This window comes from Ranitomeya imitator, chromosome 2, assembly GCF_032444005.1.
Source record: "Ranitomeya imitator isolate aRanImi1 chromosome 2, aRanImi1.pri, whole genome shotgun sequence".
Lineage (NCBI taxonomy): Eukaryota > Metazoa > Chordata > Amphibia > Anura > Dendrobatidae > Ranitomeya > Ranitomeya imitator.
In genome coordinates, this window is record NC_091283.1 from 464,755,184 (window position 1) to 464,772,915 (window position 17,732).

General features: G+C 42.7%; 1 protein-coding gene across 1 annotated transcript in view; it reads right to left on the bottom strand.

The window, feature by feature from the left end:
* Nucleotides 1–17,732, bottom strand: part of CDH26 (cadherin 26) — a 122,874-nt gene that overhangs the window by 27,957 nt on the left and 77,185 nt on the right. The window contains exons 2-7 of the mRNA XM_069751210.1: nt 16,250–16,306; nt 14,390–14,506; nt 7,980–8,138; nt 6,393–6,540; nt 4,319–4,485; nt 2,259–2,387 (exon numbers count right to left, since the gene is read on the bottom strand). Coding sequence (XP_069607311.1) covers nt 2,259–2,387; nt 4,319–4,485; nt 6,393–6,540; nt 7,980–8,138; nt 14,390–14,506; nt 16,250–16,306 — 777 coding nt within the window. The remainder of the gene's footprint in view (nt 1–2,258; nt 2,388–4,318; nt 4,486–6,392; nt 6,541–7,979; nt 8,139–14,389; nt 14,507–16,249; nt 16,307–17,732) is intronic.

Sequence of the window (17,732 nt, forward strand, 5' to 3'; positions counted from 1 at the left end):
GTTCCAGCAAAGTGGATGGGATTTATAGAAATCTTTTGCCCACTGTCCTTTTTTAACTTCACGCAAACTAGTCTGGGGTGCATTTTTGAAATCCAAAACATGTCAATTCCTCTTGAGGTTACACTAGGTTTAATGTGTGGATTTTTCAGATAGACTTATATCAGATATGGAAAATCTGCAGGTAAAAAACGCACATGCCTAACCTTGCAGAAACACACTAAAAACATATTTAATCAACACATGACTATTAATAAAGTTGTGTGAAAGCCAAATACTAGGAAGTATTAAAAACATAGCAGCTTTATTGACATACCCCTCCTCCAAAAAAAAGACAAACTGCAGAGTTAAAAGCGCAAAAAAATGCACTCAAAAACTAAACTAAAAAAAATAATAATCTAATCTACCTAATATATGCAGAAAATCTGCATCATCAAGCACTCACCAAATACTCATCGTGAGAATGTAGTCGTAAAGGATACCAGATCGTGTTCATAAAGGCTCATTCAGACATCAGTGATTTTTATTTCATATGCAAAAAAACTGACAGATTTCCACCAGTGTTTTGTACCTGATTTTTATCAGTGTTTCGTGTTTGGTCAGGGTGTCAGTTTTACTATCAGGGTTCATCATTTATTTATTTTTTCATGTACAAGAAGTTTTCCCAAGCTTTTACTATCAAAAACAAGAAAATTGGACAGCACATGGATGGTATCCGGACACTGGACATAACTGACCTATTGCTGGGTCCCTGTGTTTGTTCACAATGGGTTAGTGCAGGCTTGGACTGGCCCACGGGAGAAAAGGAGAATCTTCTCCCGTGGGCCCCTGTGGAGGAATGGGCCGCTGCCTACTTATATGATCAGAACACTTGATTCACCACCATTTACAGGGAAAGGCAACATCTTATTAATTTAACAATTGACCCAGTTTATTGCTATGATATTTTGTGAATGAGGATAATGTCATATTTGTATGTAGCTGAAAAGTAGAGCCCTGGAGTGGGTTACTGGTGGGCCCTTGGCTCCCCAGTCTGTCAGTGTGCTGTCCATTGACTATACAGACAGAAAATACAGCCATCTGAACTCAACCTAAGGCCTCATTCAGACATACGTTTATCTCACACAAGTGCTATCCATGATTTCACAGATGCAACTTGCACCTATGATAATCTATGGCGTAATTCACATGTTTGATTTTTTTCCTCGGACCAGGTGGTCCATGCAATATTGTAGACTTGTCTGATATTGATCCAAGTATCTCATCAATATCGACAAAGCAAGTCTATAGGTCTGAAAAAAAAGAAAAAAAAAAAATCACACAGCACTCAGATGCTATCCATTTTTCATACAATGATCGCTAGGATAAGCTGGGAAACATTTTTTTTCCCTCATCAGAGAAAAGGTGCAGTCAGACGGCTGTATAACACAGAAGACAATTGCATCACAATTCTAGGACTGGCCGTCGGCTCTCTTGATCCGAGTGTGACAGCGTGTATTTCTGCGTAGCTGTCACACAAGTCAGGAGAGCCAACAGCCAGGCCGAGGATTACGATGAGATCCTCACGCGAGTAATGAGGCCGTCTGACTGCGCCCAAAAGCTGATGAAGCTCTGATGATGTTCAAATGAAAATTGCTTATGAAACTTGGTCTGTTTTTATTGTACGTGAAATAACATGACATCTGAATGAGAAAAGTGAGCTAATGTCTTCTGTCCTTAGTGTAAATATAAAGGACCATTTTTTGCTACAATTATTTGTGAACATCACACTGATCCAGTAAAAACCAGTAAGCTTGTGAACACCAGCGACTGTTCACATGGACCAATAACGAAATGTTACATTTCTATTTTACCACCGGAGCATTTTACGGACCAGACAAATGCATGTGGATAGCAGGCAGCCCTCGCTCTTATCTGCTATGCACAGGAACAGACCCAGTCATGGCTGCAAATTGTTCCCATAGCTGGCCAAAGATTTAGGGGATATTAATGAAAGCTGGTGGGGTTGGACAACATGCATTTTCCATACAGCAGACACTCCCACTTGATTCTTCACGAGTCATAAATACATTGTTCAACGTACAAAATTTGAGGGTAACGTAGCCCTGTTAGTGAAGCACAGATCTGACCCCTATAAAGATTTTATTATTTGATTAAATCAGCACAAATTTGTCGACGGATTTTGATTGGAAAAAGAAAATGCAAAAATAGGATCACACCATCTGTTAAATAATAGTATATATATTATGGTTAATACTCACTTTGTTGCCGATGATCACAGGCATGTTATTATTCCCATCTTCCAAACGGAGAATAACGGTAGTTGTGCTCGCCAAGGGTTCAGTTCCACTGTCACGTGCGCCTACAATCAGTCTGATGATGTTTGCAGCCTGAATGATAAATGTCAGATAATTATCCTGATAATGAAAGTGAACAGCAGATTGGTCAGGTCATATTTTTGCAGGGAATGAATTGGCGATGTTGAAGTTCCATGCACAGCCTTTGGCCAAGGGAGCTTCTGTGCAAGGATGATCCTTGAAGGAGCTGGGGCGCTGATCTAACGTCTCCCTATTTAGAGAATCAGTGGGAATCCTAATAATCAAATCCACACCAAGCAGAAAGCAATAGCAGATCCTAGCGAACCTGTTCTGTGATGACAATTCTCCATTAAGTGGGTTTCCAAAGATAGAATAAACTGATTAAAAAACACAGCAGCATACCTGTCCACAAGTCTTTACATTAGGGCTCTTTTCCATTTGCAAGTCATGTCACGGAACGCTAGCGATATCGTTGTGAAGTTGGTCAGTGTGAAGGTACCCTAAGGGATCTTTTCCATTTGCGAGAAACACGTCCGTGTCTCCCATGTGAAAACCAAGCTCTGGCGCTGGCACTCCAGAGCGGAGCGTGCGGCCGCATAGCAACTGATGGAGCTGCACGCTCCGCTCCCAAGTGCCGGCGCCAGAGCTTGGTTTTCACATGCGAGACACGGACGTGTTTCTCGCAAATGGAAAAGATCCCTTATGGTACCTTCACACTGACCAACTTCACAACGATATCGCTAGCGATCCGTGACGTTGCAGCGTCCTGGATAGCGATATCGTTGTGTTTGACACGCAGCAGCGATCTGGATTCTGCTGTGACATCGTTGGTCGGAGCAGAAAGTCCAGGACTTTATTTCGTCGCTGGATCTCCCGCAGACATCGCTGAATCGGCGTGTGTGACGCCGATTCAGCGATGTCTTCACTGGTAACCAGGGTAAACATCGGGTTACTAAGCGCAGGGCCGCGCTTAGTAACCCGATGTTTACCCTGGTTACCAGTGTAAATGTAAAAAAAACAAACACTTCATACTTACATTCCGGTGTCTGTCGCGTCCCTCGGCGTTCTGGTTCCCTGCACTGTCAGCGCCGGCCGGCCGTAAAGCAGATTACAGCAGTGACGTCACCGCTCTGCTTTACGGCCAGCTGGCGCTCACAGTCAGTGCAGGAAAGCAGAGCGCCGGGGGACAGACACCGGAATGTAAGTATGTAGTGTTTTTTTTTTTTTACATTAGCACTGGTAACCAGGGTAAACATCGGGTTAATAAGCGCGGCCCTGCGCTTAGTAACCCGATGTTTACCCTGGTTACCAGGGGACTTCGCATAGTTGGTCGCTGGAGAGCGGTCTGTGTGACAGCTCTCCAGCGACCACACAGCGACGCTGCTGCGATCGGGATCGTTGTCTAGATCGCTGCAGCGTCGCTAAATGTGACGGTACCTTTAGACTAAGGCACACAGTCGTATTTTCTCATGCGGGAAAATTTGGCCAATTATGCTAATGTGATTCGATTTTCTTAGATGAGTAGAAGATGGAGAAAAAAAAAACTTCTCCATCCTTTTAATTCTGTCTGTCCATGAAATCGTATTGCACTCAGATGTCATCATTGTGGTCCGATTTTTTTTTTTTTACCCCACAGACTCATTGACTTGCATGGATGAGTGCAATCCGAATATCAGATACAAATCATGCACACTGCCATTTGTTCCTTGGACAGACTCTGTTCAAGGAAGAAATTTGTGCACAGCCCCATAGAATAACATTGGTCTGAGTGCTAGCCAATGTTTTGTTGGATCTAAATTACGGCTGTCGGCAGGAGCCCTTAGGATCATTCCCTTCTATGGAGCACATCTGCAATAGACAATAGACATAACTGGGGAAAGGTATAGTGCTTTTTTGGAAGTCTTGGGCTATTCCTTTAAGAGGAGAAGATTCCACCTGGGTAAGGTAAGAAGGGCACTGAGGGTCCATGGCAGAATAAAACGTGTCAATATTTCTTGACAAACCTCATAATTCAAGCAGCCTTTCCCACGAATTAATCCATTGACGGGATCAACGCTAAACTTCACGTTAGGAAGGTCGGGTATTTGATTAACCAAATAATAGCTAACTTTAGAATTTCGGGTGTCCTCCTTGTCATGATCAATGGCTGTCACTTGAAAGACTGGATTATCTGCAATAAACCATGAACAAGATTGGTAAGTTTCACATCCAATTCCTATAAAAATACCATTTGTTAAAAAAGTGTATTTGTGTTAAAAGGTATTAACCACTGAGGACTCTCAATTCTAAATATTTGTCTATAAAAATACCAGCACTCCTGTGAGCCAGTTTATCGGTCAATGAGCTACACACCACCATCATATTCCCAGTTCTCCCTGGTAGGCCGGTTTCACACGTCAGTGGCTCCGGTACGTGAGGTGACAGTTTCCTCACGTACCGGAGACACTGACTCACGTAGACACATTAAAATAAATGTGTCTCTGCACATGTCAGCGTGTTTTCACGGACTGTGTGTCCGTTTGCAAAACACGGAGACATGTCAGTGTTCGTGGGAGCGCACGGATCACACGGACCCATTAAAGTCAATGGGTCCATGTAAACACATACCGCACACTGATGCTGTCTCTGTGCCATCCGTGTGCTGTCCGTGTGCGTTTTTCCTGTCATAGGGTTAAAATTGTAAAAATTGTTGCAATACACGGACACACGTACAGCAAACGCACAGCACACGGACCCTAAAAACGTACTCACGGACATCACACGAATTCCACACGGATGGCCTACGTGAGCACACGGACACAGATAACTCCGGTACCGTTTTCTCCAGTACCGGAATTATCTGGACGTGTGAGACTGGCCGTAAGCAGTGAGATAAGCTCAATTCATTCTATGGCCAGAATCAGACACGCATATTGGAAGTGCATCTGTTCTCCCATATTAAAAGGAGTTGTCCTTCTTTGGAGATTTTTTAACCTTAATATATGTATTTGGAGGTAAGAAATCATTTTTGCAATTAAGTTTCATTACAAATTTTGCTCAAGTTGCCTTCTATATTCTCTGTGTTGCACTGTCTATTGCCAACTGCAGAATGAGTTAACTGACTGAGAATGTGTCAGTGAGCTAGTTTCTGACTATTTTATCTGTCTTCTCTGAGCTCCTCTCAGCTAATTTATGACCACAGACCAAATAAAAGTAGCATGATCAGGAAACAAAGCCTGTAAAAGTCAAAAAGATGCAACATTTTTTTAAAGGGAACCTGTCACCCCGTTTTTTGAGATTGAGATATAAATACTGTTAAATAGGGCCTGTGCTGTGCGTTACTATGGTGTATGTAATGTACCCTGATTCCCCATGTATGCCGAGAAATACATTACCAAAGTCGGCGTTTTCGCCTGTCAATCAGGCTGGTCTGGTCAGGTGGGCGTGTTCACAGCGTTCTTTTCTTCCCCAGGTTTCCGTTGGTGGCGTAGTGGTGTGCGCATGTCCAAGGTCCGGATTCCCTGTGCCCACGTGAAGACACAGCGCGCGATCTGCGCTGTCATTCCTTTCATCGGTGCGGGCGGCCATCTTCCTGGGGCCGCGCGTGCGCAGATGTAGTGCTCTGCTGCACGGGGCTTCAGGAAAATGGCCGCGGGATGCCGCGCGTGCGCAGAAGAGATCGCGGCGGCCATTTTCCCAAAGCCGAGATGGTTAGGGGCCTACTCAAAAGCTTAGCCCCCCCCTGGACCAAAACCCTAGCTACGCCTCTGCCTCTCCCATAATGATAGTTCTGCTTAACGTCACTTGTCTTATCTATTACATTATTTCTGGGCTGTGTTGTGTATAAATATGTGATTCTTCATATTTCGTATTAGTCTATGCCTGATGAAGAGACCTGAGTAGTCTCGAAAGCTTGCAATTTATCATCTTTTCAGTTAGCCATTAAAAGTTATGAGCCTCGGAGGACTCTCAAATCTAAATATTTCAAAATAAAATAAGAATTTGTTGCAAATCAAAATGACTAAAAACAGTGAAATTTAGAAAAAAGATATAAATGCAATAATTGGGTCCAGGGAAAGCCTTATAGCTCTAACTTACCCAGGTTTACAGTTTCTTTTACCGGCACATCGTATGTGTTTTTATCAAATACCGGGGCATTGTCATTTGCATCCTTTACTTCTACATTAAAGATAAGTGACTTGTCAACAATTTTGCCAGTTGCTCTTTCTGCAGCATCAAAGCGAATCTGTATGTAAAATAAATAATGCCGTTATTAAGTAGGAGTACATAATCCTGAGCAGCCTGTTCGCAGTGCCTCACCTAGAATGGTCCCCAGTGCCTCACCTAAAATGGTCCCCAGTGCCTCGCCTAGAATGGTCCCCAGTGCCTCGCCTAGAATGGTCCCCAGTGCCTCGCCTGGAATGGTCCCCAGTGCCTCACCTAGAATGGTCCCCAGTGCATCGCCTAGAATAACACCTGTGTCCCGCCAAGAATGGCTCTAGTTCCTCGTTTATAACCTATGCATGCAAAATTGATGGTAACTAATAATAGTTTGGGGAATGGGCGCCATTCGATGCTTCAGCAAATCAGTATAGAAAAATGAACTGTCAGTATTCACTTTCCCAGGGCTCTTTGCTGCATAAGTGTAACTTTTTCCTACTTTAAAGAAGACTTGTCAGAGTAAAGTGGCCAGGTTTTGCACTTATTTTATTCCCACTATTCCCCTATTTATTCTGTTTTTGGTTATTAAATCCACCATACGGATCCAGAGATCTGGGTCTTTTTAGTGCTCATTTTTATTGCCTTTATGAGCGGTGTGTGGCTTACAGAATAATTATGCCGAGCAGCGTAAAGACACGCCCACCGGCAATCCTGTGAGCCACGCCTCCTTAGCAATGATCATAACAAATAGCACTAAATAAAAAGTCACATCTCTGGAACTGTATGGCAGATTTAAAAAATAAAACTAAAACAGAATACTCAGGGGAGTAGTGGGAATAAAGGAAGACTAAAATCTGGCCACTTTTTACCTGGTGAAAAATCCTCTTTAAACTAATTATTCCTTTAAGATGTTGTGAATAATTGAAGTACTTTACTGGCTATGTGAGATAACCTGCAATGTCCGCAGGCTTGGCTGATGAATATATGACTATACATGAAGGGCAAGCTGGCTGTCCTATTATTACACACAAAACAGGTCTGTGCTGTGAGGTGAATACCCCATTGTTTGCTCGGTGACACGATGCTATGTGACGGCAGAACGCCTGGGGCCGGTGTATTGTGTGACATTATAGGCTGGATTATCCATACCCACAACAAATAGATGCGTCTTCTCTCTGTCATTAGCTCAGTTCACAAAGACCTAACCGGCGTGATCATTGATGTGGAACAATATTGCTGCCTCTCTGCCGCTGTCCCTGTCTCTCTTGACAAGCTGCAGCCGTGACTTCACCGCTACAACACACATGATAGCCTCTGCCAATCAGCGGGCTCAGCTAACATAAATAGCACAAGACTGCTGCGCCCAGTGATTGTCTGCTGTGGTCACATGTACTGTCGTTGTGAAACGCCGCTGTAGCTTGCCAAGTAAGACTGTTTGCTGGGTGGCATGACGCTGTATGATGGCACAACGCCTGGGGCCGGTGTATTGTGTGACATATAAAAGGCTGGATTTCCCATACTCACAACAAAGAGAGGAGTCTTCTCTCTGTCAATAGGTCGGTTCACAAAGACCTGACCGGTGTGATCATTGATCTGGAACAGGTGCTCCTCTGGGGGTTCATCCACTCCAGGTCCGCTGATGAGATATTTAACGCTGATGTTTTCTGCTCTGTCATTAAAGAGCTGAAAACATAGAACAATTGCAGATCAGTACAGTAAAGTAGGGCCAGGCTTACATTTTGTGCCCTGCACTACGTTGGAGTTATCTCCCAAACAAAAATTGTGATAGATGCTGAATGGAGCTATTCACTCAAGCGGATCCAAGTTTTTGTGCGTGTCGGAAAAAAAAACGAATCCTGCCAGGAAGCAGGCCCACAGTGATTCTGTAAGCTACATTCAAATGAATGGGACAATCAGGGCTCTTATAACAACATTTTGGACTACTGACCATGCAGATCCACTGTGGGTATTTGGCCACAGTCACATTGTTATTGCCAAGATAGAACAATGTTGCTGCCTCTCCGCTGCTGTCTGTCTTAGTTTACAAGCTGCAGCCGTGATCTCTCAACTACAAGGTACACAATCGCTGCAGCCAATCACTGAGCTCTGCTGATGTAAATGTCACAAGACAACTGTGCCTAATGGTTGGCTGCAGCGGTCACGTGAAGTCACCTCTGCAGCTTGCTAACAAAGACTGTTACAGTAGCGGATAGGCAGCGCTAGATTCGGGAAGGTTTAGCACCTGAGTTTATTATTTTAATTTGGCAGAAACCAATGAGGAAGGATAAGTCAGACTCCCCCTGCCCCTCCTCAAAAAAACCCCTACAAAGTAGAAAAATCCAGCTCGACAAATCAAGAACACTGTATTCACATAAAATGCTTAAGAGGACATACAAAGTTACATGACACGCTGCAGCAACGTGTTTCAGGTGACTGTGCACCTTTAATCATGATGCCTAATATCTTGCAAGTAAGTTCTTTTATGCTGTGCATCCGGTAACCACGCCGGTGTGCTATTACAATATAAAATGAATGATTTTCGATGTAGTTCTGATAACAAGTATTTTAATATCTAATGTATTAGATTCTCATATGTTGTCAATAAAATTTTAGGATTTTTATACAAAAAAATAATAAATAAGAGTTTTTATTTTTATAGTGTTAGCATAGTCCGCAGCACTTTTCGTTTTAGAGAGGACTCGTACAGACAATAATAGACAGAGACATTGCAACTAATTGCATGTAGATTGTGAGAACAGATGATACGAGGGTTCTGGTTTTGAAGAAAATTTTGTATGGGCAAAACAGAGATAATTAGATAAGTATCTTGAGGCGGTAGGCCAGTCTGAAGAAATGAGTTTTTAGGGAATGTTTAAAACTGTTGGTATTGGGGATTAATCGAAGTGTCCTGAATAATATATTCCAAAGAATTGGAGCAGCATGCGAGAAGTCTTGGAGATGGAAGTGGGAGGTTCAGATTATTAAGAATGCTAATCTTGGGTCATTAGCAGAATGGAGGGCACGGGTAGGGTGATAAGACAGATGAGGGAGGAGATGTAGAGTTTATATTGAACTCTGTAACAGATGGATAACCAGTGCAACGACTGACACAAGGTAGAGGCATCGGAAGAGCAGCTGGCGAGGAATATAATCGTGGCTGCTGCATTCAGGATAAATTGGAGAGGGGATAGTTAAGCAAGAGGGAAACATTAACAGCGAGTTTCAATAGTCCAGATGAGAATGAATAAGAGCAACAGTAAGAGTTTTTGCGGAGTCAAAGTTAAGAAAAGGTTGAATTCTAGAAATGTTTTTAAGGTGTAGATGACATGAGTAAGCGAGTGATCGGATGTAAGGAGTACATAAATATCTGAATCAAATATGACCCCCAAGACACTGGGGAGTAACTACACACGGAAATGGCAATATTTGGCATAGGTAGGTTAGTGAATAGAGGAAACACAAGGAGTTCAGTTTTTGACAGGTTCAGTTTCAGATAGAGGGAGGACATGATGTTAGAGACAGCGGAAAGACAGTCACTAGTTGTGATGACACAGCATTTAATCTAAATGATCCAGAAGTCTATTTTCAGTAGGCCAGGAGGAATAGACTATTATCTTTATGTTGACTTTTGAATTTATGTGTTTCTCTTTTGGTTGATCAAGAAATACAAACTATTGTTTGAATGAGCCTTTAACATTGACTCTTAAGGGTACCGTCACACAGTGGCATTTTGATCGCTACGATGGCACGATCCGTGACGCTCCAGCATCGTAACAATATCGCTCCAGCGTCGTAGTCTGCGGTCACACTTTGCAATGTACGACGCTGGAGCGATAATTTCATGAAGTATGTGCGATGTAGAAGCCGTTGGCTACTATGCGCACATCGTATACAATATCGTGCACACCTTTGTTACATCATGCGATCATGCCGCCACAGCGGGACACTAGACGACGAAAGAAAGTTTCAAACGATCTGCTACGACGTACGATTCTCAGCGGGGTCCCTGATCGCAGGAGCGTGTCAGACACTGCGAGATTGCTGGAACGTCACGGATATATCGCTGGAACGTCACGAATCGTGCCGTCGTAGCGATCAAAATGCTACTGTGTGACGGTACCCTTAGTTGACGTTTGTTGCAGCATATTGTGTTGTTATCTTGGATGACATGGGTGCATGGTAATTAAACAACAGAGGTTTGTGAATATGTTGATTACACATTGCATGAGGCTAGCTAGTTTGATGCCCTGCAAAACAAAGGGCGAACTATACAGATTGATTAAATACTCAAATAATGAGAGTTAAACTCATACCACCTCGCCCCTGACCTGTGGATCATAACCTGAGCCACAGATGTGGGTATAAAGAGGCATTTCTATCATTCTACAAGAAGAATCAAGTGGCTTGACAGAACAACAGCCAGGACACCATGACTCCATAAAGGAACACTCTACCAGGGCAACATGGCTCCATCAGGCACGGTGGCGCAGTGGTTAGCACAGCAGCCTTGCAGCGCTGGGGTCCTGGGTTCTAATCCCACCCAGGACAACATCTGCAAAGAGTTTGTATGTTCTCTCCGTGTTTGCGTGGGTTTCCTCCGGGCACTCCGGTTTCCTCCCACATTCCAAAGACATATTGATAGGGATTCTAGATTGTGAGCCCCATCGGGGACAGTGATGATAATGTGTGCAAAACTGTAAAGCGCTGCGGAATATGTTAACGCTATATAAAAATAAAGATTATTATTATTATTATCAAGAAGGACAGAGATTTGACATTCTACAGGATGTCAACTTAGGAAACCACAGCCCCAGCTAGAAGAATACAGATCTGCTCCATTGATGTAAGGGCTATTTGACCAAGAAGGAGAGTGAAGGGGTGCTACGCCAGATGACCTGGCCTCCACAGTCACCAGACTTGAACCCAATTGAGATGGTTTGGGGTGAGCTAGACCACAGAGTGAAGGCAAAAGGGCCAACAAGTGCCAAGCATCTCTGGGAACTCCTTCAAGATTGTTGGAAGACCATTTCCGGTGACTACCTCTTGGAGCTCATCAAGAGAATGCCAAGAGTGTGCAAAGCAGTCATCAAAGCAAAAGATGGCTACTTTGAAGAACCTAGAATATAAGACACAATTTCAGTTGTTTCACACTTTTTTGTTAAGTATATAATTCCACATGTGTTAATTCATAGTTTTGATGCCTTCAGTGTGAATTTACAATTTTCACAGTCATGAAAATACAGAAAAATCTTTAAATGAGAAGGTGTGTCCAAACTTTTGGTCTGTACTGTACCTCAATGGACTGTCAGCTTCCTAAGCTTGCCGATACCTACTCTCTGTGGGTGCCTTCCAAAAGTGGGATGCCACTGGTGGGGTTAGTCGGTCCTTGAAGCCCAGAAGTCACAGATGCACTAATCTCATCGAGCCAGCCAAAGGGTGATACTCTGTAATTTGCACCATTTTATTTACTTGCTCGGACTATTTTATATGTTTTTGTCAGTTTTGTAGTTCACTAATGTATTGCCACATTGTTTTACCCTCAACCTATATTGTAGTAGTATTATGCCCACGGGAAAAGGAGAGTGGGCATTCAGTGGGACAAGCCTGGATCAAAGCAGTCTCGGGCCAGCGTGATGCCACACTGTTTTGTAAAAGTACAGGCTTGATGTCAGGAGTAGAGGTGTATATTTGGGGGTGATCAGCATAGAGATGGTACTAAAAACCAAATCTACTGAATGTTTGTCCAAAAGGGACAGTATATAAGGAGAAGAGGAGGAGGCCTAGAATTGATCCTCGAGAAACCCCAACAGTAAGGGAAAAGAGAAAGGTAGAGGAGCCAGCAAAAGATACAGTGAAGGAGGTAGGAGGAGAACCTGGAGAAAACGGTGTCCTTGAAGCCGATAGAGCGGAGTCTAGTGAGGAGGAGCTGGTGATTCACAGTGTCAAATACTGACATTTATAAGAGTATTTACATGTTTTGGTAAAAAAGCAATTGTAATACAGAAATCAATTACATTAAATAGTTAAAAATATTAGAGAGAGATTATCTAAAAGGGGCTAATAACTGGATGGATGTTAATTAGAACAGAAAAAAATAGTGGAAGACAGACCGCGATTCAAACAAAAATGACCTCAATCTAGCCAGAAAAATGCTCCTGCTACACTTGTTGTATAATATAGCAGACAGTTTTCTTCAATTTAGTTTTTTTTTTTTTTTTTTTACAGCAAATAATCTATTTTAAAAACGTTCACAAATATAGCTAATGTAATTAAGAGTAGATGTATAGTAGTATCAAGAAGAGGCCCCTGGCTTGGATCTAGTCTCTCTTCTAGCTTTTTAAAAACTTCACAAACCGACTCCTCTAACTGGTTGCTCCTTAAAAGGTTTTTACAAGTTTCGTGCGACACAGTGTGAAGTATGGAAATACTCTTACAAATGTCAAAATATCACAGAATCTAGTAATATAAATCAGAACACTTCCCAATTGCAATACATGCAATGTAATCTACATAATGGAGTGTACTTCTTGCCGTATAAAATGTGGGCAGCACAAATGGTTACCGGTAATTAAGGACTAGAATCAGAAACAATATTACTGATATAGAAAATAAAAATATATCACAAATCTCTAGACACTTCAGTCAAGAACTTCAAATTAATCTTATGTCACTAATAATTTATGCCATAGAAAAAATGCACAAACCTCTGAGGAGGCAATGTGGAAAAAACATTAAGAAATAGGGAGTCATGGTGGATTTTCAAGCTAAATACTAGAGCACCCGATGGTTTAACTTTGAGAAAAGATATCATGCTGTTCTACGAGGTTTATTACTCCGCCATGTCTCCCTATTTTCCTATTTAAAAAAATCTAATACCAACGACTAGTGGATTAGACATTAAAATGCATCTTATTATTATCATTATTAGTTATTATAGCGCCATTTATTCCATGGCGCTTTACATGTGAAGGGACATGTTATCAGAATTACAGCGAAAATCATTCATTTTATACTTTAATATTAAATACAAAAAAAATTATCCAACAAAAGAACGTTTCTATATTGTGCTATTTAATGTTTACGCAGTGTGTATCACATTAAGCTCTTTTTGTGGATATGTAAATTAATGCTTTATAATATTGAATTATATACTGTATACTCACGTAACAGCTAACTACTAGTCTGGAACAGATCTACATGCATAATTTTATTATTGTTATTCGCTGTGGCCTATTTAAAATCCGCCAAAGTGCTTTTCATTTGTCTTCTATGTATGCTTCAAGTGTTAATTGTAGCTCACATGTCTAATATGTCAATTTAATTGGCAAATTATTACACCAGTGTGTTTACTGAATATAAAGCATAAAAGAAGTTACTTGCTAGATGTTAGGCATCATGATTAAAGGTGCACAGTCACCTGAAACGCGTCGATGGCCCGTGTCATGAAAATTACACTGCTGACTTTGTATGTCCTTTGAAGCATTTTGTGTGAATAAAGCATTCACGATTTGTTGAGTTGGACTTTTCTACACCTTGAAACGGTGCCTCCGAGTATTTTGTGCGTGCCTGTAAATTATTTCTGAGCCCTCCCCCCCGCAGCTGCATGATTTGCGGCTGTTAGACAACCTGAACACATCCACGGATTGCCTGTTTGTTCTGGAATCCCCACATGTATTCAGGCTGTCTAGCAGCTGCAAATCATAGAGCTGCGGGGACTCAAACATAATCTACGAGCACACCCAAGATACTCGGAGAACACCCGAGCACGCTCGGAAAACCCAAATAACGAGCACACTCGCTCATCACTAGTAATTATAAGATGAGTAAAATGGCGAGTTAAAGTTTTTTTTACCATACATCAGGGTTAACCTTTGTTACATCTGTAAAAAATTTTGTTACATGATATTGTGAGCTCAACTCAGATGGATTCTTACATCTCCAGCATATTTCGGGAAAGGTCCTGGGTCATTTTCTTCTAGCACTATGGTTGTCAGGACCCATCTTCTCTTGGAACGTCGGAGTGGACGGAAGCTGTCTGCATTGCCTACGTCCTGTAAAGAAAAAACAAGTATGAATTTCCCTGTCCGCAACTAAGAAGGTCACAGTTGACACATTAGTCGTATGGCCAGCTCAGGGACCCTCTATAGTATTGCCCTGATGTAACCACTAACTGGAGTCCTTACAGAGCCCTGACCATTTTCTGCATATAATACATATAGAACTTGGTAATCAGGATAAATGAAAGAATAAATGGTGATTTGTTGAAAACAATGTTTCACAGAATATGCATGATGTTTTGATCCTATGGACCTTCCTCAGATGCACATAATATCTGTGAAGGACCAGACTACCAGAGGAAATGTGCAGAGTTGTAGCATTGGAGAACTTCACTATGTAATAGCACCATGATACTACTACAGCAATAAACAATAATATGTCCGAATATTATAAGCTAAAAAAGTACATAGCATATGTATGCAAAATGGGGGGCAGACGGCCGTATGTTCTCTCATCCTAGAGAATCGGGCCAATTATGCAAATTATACGCTTATCAAACTGTGATTCGAGTGTCAGCATAGTGTGATCTGATTCTCTCAGATGAGGAGAAGATGGGGAAAAAAATTCTCTATCTTCCCCATACTGTCAGTCCGTTGAAATCGGACTCCTCTCAGATGTCATCTGAGTACAGTCTGAAATTTTCAACGCACTCACTAAGGCTGCTTTCACGCTTGCGTTTTGTGCTGTACGTTGTTGTGCAGCAAAATGACGTATCGACGGTCGTCATGAAAATAGGGGAAAATGTGTGTGACGCATCCAGTGTAATGACGGATGCGTCGTCCACAAACTCCGGGAATTAAAAAAGAGAGAGAGAGACTTTTTCCCGGACTTGAAAATCCTTCCGGGCATGCTCAGAGGGGAAAAACGGGATCCGTCGCTGGATTCCTGTGTGTGACGGTCAGCGACGGATCCTGCATCCATAGGCTTCCATTATAGCCGACGACGGGCAGCGCAGGATGCGTCGCTGACCGATTTTCCTATCAACGTTTTCTCCGCACAACGGACCGCTATTTTCCGACGGATCCAGTGCACGATGGATGAAACGGAAGGCCATCCATCGCAATCCATCACTAATACAAGTCTATGGGAAAATGCAGGATCCTGCGTTCTCAAAAAAAATCGACGGATTGTGACGGAAGCTGAAAAATGCAAGTGTGAAAGTAGCCTAACTTACATAGCCGAGTGTGATCCGAATATGGAATCAAACTCGGCATGCTGTGATCTTTTCCTCGGGCAGTCTCTGCCTGAGGAAAAAAAAATGGAAAAAAAAAAACTCAAACACATGAACGGCCCCATAATATAACATTGATCCAAGGGCAATCCAATGTTTCGTCAGGTCACGCTCGGACCGAAAATACTCTCGTCTGTACCCCAGTTTATCTAAGGGTACAAAGAGACTCGCATTGTTCAAGTCACAGTGTCACATTACGACATCGCAGTTAGGGATTTCCAATGGTGTCGTATTGCAACCTGCGACCTCCTCCTACTACATCACAGAGCGGCAAACGTTTCTAATTGTTTTGGATTTTAGTCATTGCTCACAGGTCGTTTGCGGCTCACATGTCAGACGTCAATGCAAGTTGCTTGCAACTGGTCAAAGAATTGTTGCCGTGCGTCATGTCGTTGTGCAGCCCCAGCCTAATTGTTTAATCTGAGTGTGGTTGTTCATGTCGTTACCCTCCCAGGCACACCCAGCAATGAATGCTACTTATTTACTATGTGACTTATTCACATACCCGCTCCACGCGTTTCTGCACCGCTCTCTTTGGCTGCTCTCCAAGTGAAGCGATTACCTGGTAATGACAGCGAGAATCAGATTGAATGATTAAAACAAGTAGCCTGAAATGAAAGATCATTTTGCATATATATTAAAAGCTATTTGCACATGTTGCAGATTTAGATGCGGCTCCGCAGCGTTTTTGGTGGCATGGATGTGCATCAAATCCGCAGTGTAGTGCACAGCCAGTGTTAATCTATGGGAAATGGAGATTTGTTGTGCACATGCTGTAGAAAAATCCACGCAGAAACGCGTTTTTTTCCCACAGCATGTCAATTCTTTTTGCAGATCTGCATCCATTGACTTCCATTGAGTCAGGCACATCCACCGCAAAATCGCAGATGTAAAAAAGATCTGCGGATTTGCTGCGGATGTGGGTGCTAGAAACGCTGCAGACCAGGAGGAGTGAAGTGTGGGCGGAGCTATGTCTGTGTCTGTGTGCGGGGCTGTGTGTGTGCGTGTCTGTGTGTAGGCAGGCATAGTCCGATGGGACTACTAATCCCATCTGGTTATGCCTGCTACAGTGACACCATGATGATAGCCAATGATGGGAAAATAGTCATCATCCGGCTAATGTGTTGAATGTTAAAAAAAAACAAACAAAAAAAAACAACATAGTACACATATAGTACATACACACCTAATCCCCGAAGGCATCAATCATCGGATACTCGTTATTAAAGAGGGACTATGTCGGAACAGGGAGTATTTATTTTTGCAGGTGGTTGATGGCTTCAATTGGATTAGATGTGGAATAAAAATTCTGAAAACATTTGTAGTGTTTTATTTCATTAAAATACATTTTTCTGGCTGTATCTTTTTTTAATCCAAAAATAACTATAGGATTAATAATGGATAGGCATCTTATTGACACCTCTCCATTATTAACCAGGCCTAAGGTCACTGTAGTGAAACCTCCACCAGGGGAGCTGGTGAGGGAAGAGAGGTTAAACACCAAGTGTAGCAACAGAGAACTACAGCACAGGTGTCACAGGTAATGAAACAGTGGTCAGACGAACCGATCAGGAACAGAAGTACAAGAAGGAACAGCCATACACATAGTCAAAATACAAAGCCGAGGGTCAAAGAGCCAAACCTGAGTGCGAGGTCCAAAAACGTGAGACGGAAAGCGTGGTGGGGGTACAAGCCAGAGTATGTAGCAGCAGAGACGGATACCAACAGACGGGGTCAGAGACAAGCCGGGGTCATACACGTGAATAGGGTTGAGCGAAACGGGTCGAACATTTTCAAAAGTCGCCGACTTTTGGCTAAGTCGGGGTTTCATGAAACCCGATCCGACCCCTGTGCGGGGTCGGCCATGCGGTACGCGACTTTCGCGCCAAAGTCGCGTTTCAATGACGCGAAAAGCGCCATTTCTCAGCCAATGAAGGTAAACGCAGAGTGTGGGCAGCGTGATGACATAGGTCCTGGTCCCCACCATC